Raw genomic sequence first — 10,060 nt, 5'->3', positions numbered from 1 at the left:
CTTCTCACCTGTAAATAAGGCAACACAGGCCTTGCAAGGACAGACCGGGTCAACGGCATGAGCACTGGAGCCACAGACATGTCGGCTGCTGTTTGGCTGCCACTGTTCCATCATTCCCACAAGTCCTGCCTGCACTGGCTGTGTTCCTTCTCCCAGCTTCCCGGCATTTACCTCCAGTCAGTCGGCTGCCTCCCCAGTCCATGCCACCTGCCAAGAAAGACACATCATCCCCTCAAAGTGCCTCTGGCCTTGGCCTCAGCCTCAGCACCTTCCTGCTGTCCCCATCTACCTGTCTCATCCCATCCCTCATTCTCCTTCTGAGTCCCAGAAGGCCAGGCCCATCTCAGGGATCCCCTCTTCCACAGGGCTGTCCCCACTACACCCCTCAGGCCCCCAGCGTTTGCCCAGGGACCACCAGCTTCAGTGGTCACACCCATTTTCCCAAGTATGCACAGGGCAGCACTCCCTTACCACTTCCTCCCAGTTGCCTGAAGCAAAGGCTGAAAAGTTGGCCTGAGGGCCCGCAAAGTTTCACTTTCCTTCTTTAGAAAAAGCACAGCTCTTGAAGGTTAGGGTAACCTGATCTGATCTGAGTTCTGTGAAAATCTTGCATCAAGAATGGAGATGAAGGCCAGGCGCGGTAGTTCACATCTGTAATCCCAGCTCTTTGGGAAGCCGAAGCGAGTGGATCACCTGAGGTCAGAAGTTTGAGACCAGCCTGGCCAACATGGCGAAACCCCGTCTCTACTAAAAATACAAAAATTAGCCAGGCGTGGTGGCAGGCGCCTGTAATCCCAGCTACTTGGGAGGCTGAGGGACAAGAATTGCTTGAACCTGGGAGGTGGAGGTTGCAGTGAGCAGAGATCACACCATTGCACTCCAGCCTGGGCAACAGAGCAAGACTCCATCTAAAAAAAAAAAAAACTGGAGATGAAGAAAAGAGATCAGGCAATGATCAGACAGTGTAAAAGGGAATTAGCAAAACGTGGTGGGGCCACAGCAGGTGCACAGAGGCTGAACCCAGGCCCTGGAGGATGGGAGGAGGGCAGTGGAGGTGCACAGCTCTCCAGGTGCCATTGGAAGTGTGAGGTGGGGCCGCCTGAAGCCACTGCCAAGTCCGTGGTGGGGCAAACAGCCCCCCTTGCTCTCGGCGCACCTCTGGCGGTCCGGCCGCTTGCTACCATATAGTCCACCAGAAACAGGACGATGACCACACAGGTGGGGTGAAGGATTGTTTTGTGGAGTATATTGTATTTTAAAACAGATTTTATTGATCCAAAAGTGACATTCTGTTGAGGATCAATAGCGGATAGAAGGCAAAATGTAGATTGTATCAGCTGAAGCCTGTCCACGTGAAGTCCACGTGAAATCCACGTGAATAGGTGGATTCTCTGGTAAACGTGGAGGTTTTAAGAAAGCTGCTATGGACAGTCATGGAGCCCTCAGGCTTTCTGTTGCCACCCCGAGAAGTCATCAGGAGAATTCCGTTGTGGGGACATAATGATATTTGCACACTAGTTTCCTAAATTATTTTCTTCTTCCATTTTGTTGCTGTTTTCTATCATATGTTGGAAGGCAGCAAGTTAAGCAAAGACACAGGGCCACTGAGAAACCAAACCCGCTGCCATCAGGCTGCTGCCTCTGCCTCATTTGAAAAGGCAGGTACATAGGTACACAAACAATGCATACTTATTTACATGCCAGAATTCACTTTTCTTAAGGTCTCTGCCATTTAGAAATTTTCTCTTGTATTTTAGTGAAAAAAATAATGCTTTGGAATAATGATGACTTTGAGGGGCACTGAAGGACACCATGCTGCTCAGCAGAAGAGCTGGACCTGAGGGTGACACATGGGGGTGCCAGCCCGGTCAGCACCAGAGTCAAGTGTAGCAGTGCCTGAACACCATGGACCTGCCTTGGGGCCTAGGAACTCCTCCTGGCACACCCGCCTCTCCGCCCCTCCTCCCACTGCTTGCCCAAACTCCAGTGCTCTCCCTACAAGGCTCCACTGTGCTGTGCTGGCCCACAGGTGATGGCTGCCCCACTAGCCTGCTGCCACATGGACATGACAGAGCATTCAGGGAATCTGCATGCAGCTCAGCCCTGACAGGGCACCCTCCCAGGGACATACTTTGTGAGTGCTTGTGCTGAGATGCTGTGGCAAGGACGGCCCGGACAGCATGGCCCAGTCCACAGCCAGGCCACAATACCCTGCACAGGTTCCTCCTGCACTCTAGATGCTTCGGGCAGGGCTGCTGGCCTGGCTCTCAGACACTACCCAGGAGGCCCTGTGTGTGTATGTACAAGTGTGCACCCATGTGTGTATGTGAAGGTGTACTGTGTGCGTGTGCACATGTGTGAGCACGTGTTCATATATACACATATGCAAACATGCACACACACACAAGCATGCAACCATGTGTGTACGTGCAGGTGTACTCTGTGTACGTGTGTACACATGTGAGCACGTGTTCATATATACACATATGCAAACATGCACACACACGAGCATGCACCCATGTGTGTATGTGCAGGTGTACTCTGTGTACATGTGTACACATGTGAGCACGTGTTCATATATACACATATGCAAACATGCACACACACATGAGCATGCACCCATGTGTGTATGTGCAGGTGTACTCTGTGTACATGTGTACATATGTGAGCACGTGTTCATATATACACATATGTATACACACATTCAAGGCATCCTCCTGCAGCACATCAGGACACCAACCAGGAGTAAAAACTTCAATCACCTGCAGTTTGATCTTCACAATAAAAAAAATCTGACTGATTTTTAGAATTAAATTATTGTTTAATTGCATTTTCAGTCAAAAATCTCAGTTATGTGGTTCTAATTCATGTTGCCAAGGCCAGAGCACTTGCTCTGACCAAAGAAAGGTGTGGAACTTCAGATACCTAAGGCCCTGGCTTGCTTGGTGACTGTGCTGCCCAGTTCTGCACACAGCATCATGTGTTACCTCTGGTAAGTTATCCCTTAAAGTCGATGCCTAGCCAGCCACATGAGCTGTGAGCTCCTACTGCTGAGCCGAATCACAGCTTTGTGTTTAAAACAGTAACTTACAAACTCAGCATTTTGCCATGTAAAAATGCTAAAATGTGTTTAATTTTTTATCTCATCGTTATAATAAACTCTTGACAGGAAAACAGAGTAAGACTCATTTTCAGAAAGGGCCAAGAACTGGCTGGACATGGTAGCTCACTCCTGTAATCCCAGCACTTTGGGAGGCCCAGGCGGGCAGATCACCTGAGGTCGGGAGTTCGAGACCAGCCTGACCAACATGGAAAAACCCCATCACTAGTAAAAATACAAAATTAACCGGGCATGGTGGCACATGCCTGTAATCCCAGCTATTCGGAAGACTGAGGCAGGAGAATCGCTTGAATCCAGGAAGTGGGGGTTGCAGTGAGCCAAGACTGTGCCATTGCACTGCCAACCTGGGCAACAAGAGTGAGATTCTGTCTCAACAACAGAAAGAAAGAACGAAAGAACGAACGAAAGAAAGAAAGAAAGAAAGAAAGAAAGGAAGGAAGGAAGGAAGGAAGGAAGGAAGGAAGGAAGGAAGGAAGGAAGGAAGGAGAGAGAAAGAAAGAAAGATCCAAGAACTGGCATTATTTTGCAAGGAGCACAACGAAGAACCCACTCTCAACCACAAACTTCAAGTTTTAAAAAGGTAAAATGAGTATGAATAAAATTGCTGCCGCGAGTTGGATAACCTCAGCGTTCAGCGCTAGAGCAGTAACTAGCAAGTCAGTGATAACTAGGAAGGAAGATTGATATCTTCATGATGCTCCACTCATTTCCCTGAGAATTGATCTTTGGGGCAATTTGAGTTTAGAGGTATATGGGATTCTATTTCCTCTGGTAAACTTAAAAAAAAGAAAGAAAGAAAAGAAAAGAAAAGAAAAAGAAAGAAAGAAAGAAAGAAAGAAAGAAAGAAAGAAAGAAAGAAAGAAAGAAAGAAAGAAAGAAAGAAAGACAGACAGACAGACAGACAGAAAGAAAGAAAGAAAGAAAGAAAGAAAGAAAGAAAGAAAGAAAGAAAGGCAGGCCGGCCGGGCGCGGTGGCTCAAGCCTGTAATCCCAGCACTTTGGGAGGCCGAGGCGGGCGGATCACGAGGTCAGGAGATCGAGACCATCCTGGCTAACACGGTGAAACCCCGTCTCTACTAAAAAAAATACAAAAAACTAGCCGGGCGAGGTGGCGGGCGCCTGTTGTCCCAGCTACTCGGGAGGCTGAGGCAGGAGAATGGCGTGAACCCGGGAGGCGGAGCTTGCAGTGAGCTGAGATCCGGCCACTGCACTCCAGCCTGGGCGGCAGAGTGAGACTCCGTCTCAAAAAAAAAAAAAAAAAGGAAGGAAGAAAGGAAAGAAAAGAAAGAAAGAGAGAGAGAGAGAGAGAGAGAAGGAAGGAAGGAAGGAAGGAAGAAAGAAAAGAGAAAGAAAGAAAGAAAGAAAGAAAGAAAGAAAGAAAGAAAGAAAGAAAGAAAGAAAGAAAGAAAGAAAGAAAGAAAGAAAGAAAGAAAACAAACCCTGGTATTCCACATCAGTATATCAACACCTGTGACAGTAGAGCTAAGAATAGTCCTGGAGTTAGGGACACTCAGTCTTAAAACAACTCATCTAATTTCTGGTCACACGGAAGAGGCCAGTTTGCCCCAGCTGGATCTTTGTGCACCCCTGGATTATCTTGCCACCCCGGCCAGGGAGGTGTACACAGAGAGGAGGGTGCGCACGCAGGGACAGGAAGGGAGTGCATGCAGGCGACAGGACTAGTGTGCCCGCAGGAATAGGAGGGTGTGTATGCAGGGACAGGAGGGTGTGCACACAGCGACAGGAAGGGGGTGCACACCGGGACAGGAAGGGGGTGCATGCAGGGACACGAGGGGTGTGCACGTGGGGACAGGATGGTGTGCACACAGGGACAGGACAGGTGTGCAAACGGGCGACAGGATGGGTGTGCACGCAGGTACAGGAGGGTGTGCCCATAGGGACAGGAGGATGTGAGCACACGGACAGGAGAGTGTACATGCAGGGACAGAAGCGTGTGCACGCAGGGTCAGGAGGGTGTGCCCACAGGGACATGAGGGTGTGCATGCAGGGACAGGAGGGTGTGCATGCAAGGACAGGGCGGCGTGCACAAGCGATAGGATGGTGTGTATGCAGGCACAGGAGGGTGTGCACGCAGGGGCAGGATGGTTTGCACGCGGGGACAGAAAGTTGTACACGCAGGGACAGGAGGCTGTGCACGCAGGAATAGGAGGGCATGCACACAGGGACAGGAAGGCATGCTGTGCACGCAGGGACAGGAGGGTTGCACACGGGGACAGGAAGAGGTGTATGCAGCGACAGGAGGGTGTGCATGTAGGGACAGGAAGGTGTACATGTATGGACAGGAATGTGTGCATGCAGGGACACGAGGGTGTGCACGCAGGAACGGGACGGTGTGCATGCAGGGAGAGGAGGGTGTGTCTGCAATGACAGGATGGTGTGCAGCCTGCTCCTGGCCATGGGCCACTGCCCCTAACTATTTTCTGCCTTCTGTTCTGTCCCAAGAAAAGCCTGACACTTTAAAGAGGTCACCGATTTTGATCACAAATTTGGAAGACTCATAAGGCATCTAACATTTTAAGCTGTACAAACAAAATTAAGACTAAATACTTCGGAAAACAAAAACACAGGAAATTTGATTATTTGCATCTGCGCTGCTCACGCATTTGCTCCAGCCAGGTCAGTGCCCAGCAGCCTTCTGCAGGGAGCCAGTAAGTGCCCACCCCCGGGCAGATCCACCTGGCTGCCCCTGTCGTGTAGTTCTGGGAAGCTGGCCTTACAGCCACCTGAGAGGCCTCTGCTCAGAAATCAGGAGGCACCTGGCCATGCCGCGCTGATTGGATGTAGGCAGACAGAGGAAGTATCTTAAAAGTCACACTGCTCTGCCAGCGATCACATTTTTGCCTAGGTTGATGACTGCTGGACTGGTTGTCCTGGGGCAGGAGAGGACTGGGCTGTAAATGGACAGTTGGACCAGTCAGGTCATGCCCTCTGTTCAGCTGGACCCCCTTTCTCACTCCACCATCCAGGGAGGCCTATTATGGGCCAGCATCTGAAGAAGCCTGTGAATGAAAACCTAGTAAATTGGCTGTGAGTGATTCTTTGTCCTCCAGCAGCATCCACATAGCAAGGAGAGGACACTGGTCCATGGCATCTTTGACCAGATCCCCGGGCTTCACAGTAACTGAGCAGGCATCAGCAGGGGAAGGTTTGCCAGCTCTGGAGAACAGCACCTGAATGGTGACAGGTTTCACTTCTCATCATGGAAATGGGGCTGGAGCCTCCTCCCTCTTGTGGCCTCTGCAGCAGCAGGGAAGCCCGGCCAGGTGCCAGCAGGGCTGGGGGCCTTGGTCACCAGGGGTACAGGGAGCTCTGGCTTTGGGCAACTAGGGGTTGAGAAGAGGCCTCACTCCAGAGTCTGCACCTGAAAACTATGCTCCATCCTTAAATTTGGCTACTTTTTCACAGCTATAAGTAGACTTCTATACACAATACAGATATTACACGTGGTTTCTGTAGCTTCTCTCTCCTAACTGCTCTGTGCTGGCACTCACCCCGCAGAGCACTGGCTGCCTCCCGGTCCCCCGGCAGGAGGTACTCATCTTTCCCACCAGGCTGTGGCTCTGCTCCCAGCTGCTCAGGGTCAGCAGCTACCTGCCTGGCGCCACAATTCCAGCACGTGGGAGTCGGATCACATTTTCCCAAGACTTGGAGCTGGCCTGGCTACCAGTCAGCCCAGCAGACAGATGGAAACACACTCCACCAGCATATGGAACTCATTTCATATCATGTGTGAAAACACACACACACACATATCCTCATCATTTAAAAGTATGACCTTCACATCAATTAAGGCGATTACGGGGTATATTTTAAATGAAATGTTATCATACTCAAAATTACCAGATTAATGAAATAATCAACAGGAAAATTATCTATGCCAGAAAAACTATGACTGATTTTCCAAAATAGGATTAGATTGTTCATATGTATTAACCAAAAATAAGCTCTGCTTTGCAGTTGAAACCACACAACCAGTTTCCAAAAAAAAAAAAAAAAAAAAGAAAGAAAAAAGAAAAAGAAAAGAAAAGAAAAACGAAAGAAAAGAAATGTATGGGATGTGGCATCAGTGTCTCTACACACACAGAAAGTTAGCTTTAGAAAGAGGCTGGATTCAGTCAACTAGCTAGCAGAATACAACTGTTCAAACTCAACGTCCGTCAGACCAAATGAAACCATTTCTCCCAACACTGACTTGTGCGTAGACATCCTCTAATTAATTCCAATTTGATGAATATTCTCCAATAACATAGCAATTAATTTAATAAAGGAACTCACCAATTTTAAATTGCAATAAATTTACCAAACATTTCCACTATTTATGGAGAGCTTTACAGTAAGAAAGTATCAACAAAAGCAGGCACATCCGTGTACAAAGTGTTGCCGTTGGGTGTTTTCGCTTCTCCTTTCCCGAATTACCAGTTGCTTTTCGTTTCTGTCCGCTCTTCCTCCGCGGGAAGTCGCCGTCCTGGGGCGCTCGCTCTGTCCCCCTCGCCTCGGACCACCAGGCAGAGCAGCCCCAGGGTTTGGACTTGCCAAGAAAAGTGCAGTCGGGCTAGCCAAGCCCAAACATTTATTGTAAACTTGAAAATGGAATCCAGATATGAACGACACAAATAAGAAGAGAAACCTCCCAGATACAGAAATGGTCACATCAGGGGCCCCCTCCTGTGGTCACGGAGCCCGCAGAGGGGGCCAGGCCGGAGGCTGCAAAGCCACGTGGAAGAGGCAGCGCCCCTGAGGCCTGGCCCTGGACCCCACCCCGCCGCCCGTCCTCCCTTGCCGCGGGGGTCCTGAGCGGGGCGGGGGGAACGCAAGCACGGTCCGCGGGATCGGGGTCCGGCCCGCGGGCTCAGCAGGCCCGACGGGTCTCCCAGGGCCGCGGCGTCTCGCAGGGCGGCCGGCAGCAGTAGGGGTAGGAGGCGTTGAGGTCGGGGTCCGAGGGCGCGTACCCCGGCAGCTCCACCGACGGGTGCCCCCCGCAGCGCACCTCCGCGCCCGCCTCGTCCAGCGCGTGGAGGACGCCCACGTTGATGTAGGAGACCGCGTGGTGCGCCGCGAAGCCCGCGCAGTCCCCGGGGGCGGCCAAGTCCGACTCCTCCGGGGAAAGGATGGAGGCCTCGCTCGGCCGCTGCTGCAGCCGCCGCCCCCGCCGGCCCCGCCGGCCCCGGCGCGCCCGAGAGGCGAGCGGCTGCGCGCGGAGCCCGGAGCCGCCGCGGGGCCGCGCCAGGGCCCGGCCTCCCCTCCGCCTGCCGCGCCGACCGCGCCGGGCCTGCGACGACTTGTAGTTCTTGACGAGCAGCAGGCTGAGCAGGCCCAGCAGGCACTCGAGCGAGTTGAAGACGGTGGAGAGCACCAGGCCGCGCTGGTAGTCCTTCAGCTGGCGGCACTTGGCGGACGTGGCGCTGTCCAGGGTGCTGCGGGAGCGCGGGGCGCCGGGGGCCGAGCCCGGGGCCAAGCCGGGGGCTGAGCCGGGGGTTGAACCTGGGGCCGAGCCGGGGCTCGAACCTGGCGCCCGCGGGGGCAGGCAGTAGTGCGAGTACTTGCGCTCCACCAGGGACACGGTGTCGCCGTCGATCACGGCGCCCGCAAAGGCGCTGAGGACCCCGAGCATGAAGACCAGGACGCCGAGCAGAAGCAGGTTCTGGCTGCTCACCGGCCCCGGGGCCCCGGCCGCGGCCCCCGGCTCGCCCGGCGCGGCCTCGGAAGCTCCTGCCGGCGCCGCGGGTACCCCCAGACCCGGGCCCGGCTCCGACCCCGCGAGGGGCGCGTCCCGGGGTCCGCAGCAGAGCAGGGCGGCGCCGAGCAGCGAGAGGCCGGCGGCCAGCAGCAGCCCCGAGTAGAAGGCGCCGGCGGCGGCCCCCAGGCGGAACGGCTCCCCGCGCAGCTCCGAGCCCAGCGAGAAGCACTTGAGGCCGACGGCGGCGGCGCTGAGCGCGCAGGCGAGCAGGAGGCAGGAGGAGAGCGCGGCGCAGGCCCCGCGGACGCTCCACTTCATCCTCCGCGCCCGAGCCGGCCCGCACCCCGCGCGCCCGCCGCCGCCCGCCGCCGCCCCCGCCGCCTGCGCCTCCTCCCGGCGCCGCGCGGCCGGACCGCCGGCCTCCTCCTCATCCTCCCGCGTCCTCCCGGGCCCGCGCCGCCGCCGCCGGAGCCCGCATCCTCCGCCTCCCGCCGCCGCCGCCGCCGCCGCCGCGACCCCGCGCCGGGAACCGATGCGGCGCAGAGACCGCAGGGCGCGCGCCCCCTCCCCAGCCCGCGGGGCCCCTCCCAGGACGCTCGTCCCCCCCCCACCCCCCCACCCCGCCCGCGGCCCCGCGCGCCTCGCCCTGGCGCCGCCCTTCCCCGCCCCCGGCAGCCCCCGCCACCCCCGGGACGCCCCTCCGCCTCCTCCTCCCAGAGCGGGGGTCCCTGGCCGCGTCTCTCCGCCTTCCTTCCCTATCCGCGCCCCTATCCGGCGCGGGCCGCTGCGGAAACGCCGCTCTCCACCCCCAGCTCGCTCTCCCGGACCCCCTGGGCCCCACCCCCAGCGCTCCCCACCGCTCTGCGCCCCTGCGTCTGCGCTCCCCTCTCTCCCCTCTCTATCCACTGGGTCTGGGCCTCACTTCCCGCCCACCCGCCTGCCAGCGGCCGGGAAGCCTGTGGAAGTTATGGGGGTGCAGGGAGTTGGGGAGAGGGGAGCTCGTGTGCTAGGGGTGAGTGGGTATTGGGGAGAGCCTGGGTAAGGAGAAGGGGAAAGGGGGAGCCTGGGAGAGGAGGGAGGAAAGGAGAGCCCGGGTGCTGGGGTGGGGGGGAAAGGAGCCCGGAGAGGGAGGGGGAGGGGGCCAGGTCCTGGGGGGAAGGGAGGAGTGAGCCTGGGGAGGGAGGGGGAGGGACCGGGTGCTGGGGGGAAGGGAGGAGTGAGCCCGAGTGCTGTGGGGGGAG

At 55.6% G+C, this 10,060-nt stretch overlaps 1 protein-coding gene across 1 annotated transcript; it reads right to left on the bottom strand.

The window, feature by feature from the left end:
* Positions 1 to 7,848: 7,848 nt before the first annotated feature.
* On the bottom strand, positions 7,849 to 9,178 carry LOC139362465 (transmembrane protein 271). Its single transcript, XM_071093935.1, has one exon. It carries the CDS (start codon positions 9,135 to 9,137, stop codon positions 7,992 to 7,994), a length of 1,146 nt encoding a protein of 381 aa, XP_070950036.1. The 5' UTR covers positions 9,138 to 9,178; the 3' UTR covers positions 7,849 to 7,991.
* Positions 9,179 to 10,060: the final 882 nt, after the last annotated feature.

Source organism: Macaca nemestrina, chromosome 3, assembly GCF_043159975.1.
Source record: "Macaca nemestrina isolate mMacNem1 chromosome 3, mMacNem.hap1, whole genome shotgun sequence".
In the NCBI taxonomy this organism is placed as follows: domain Eukaryota; kingdom Metazoa; phylum Chordata; class Mammalia; order Primates; family Cercopithecidae; genus Macaca; species Macaca nemestrina.
The sequence above is the reverse complement of the archived record's forward strand: the minus strand, read 5'-3'. Positions and strand labels throughout refer to the sequence as shown.

Coding starts and splice junctions, on each gene's coding strand:
- LOC139362465 (XM_071093935.1), bottom strand. CDS start 9,137: ATGAAGTGGAGCGTCCGCGGGGCCTGCGCCGCGCTCTCCTCCTGCCTC.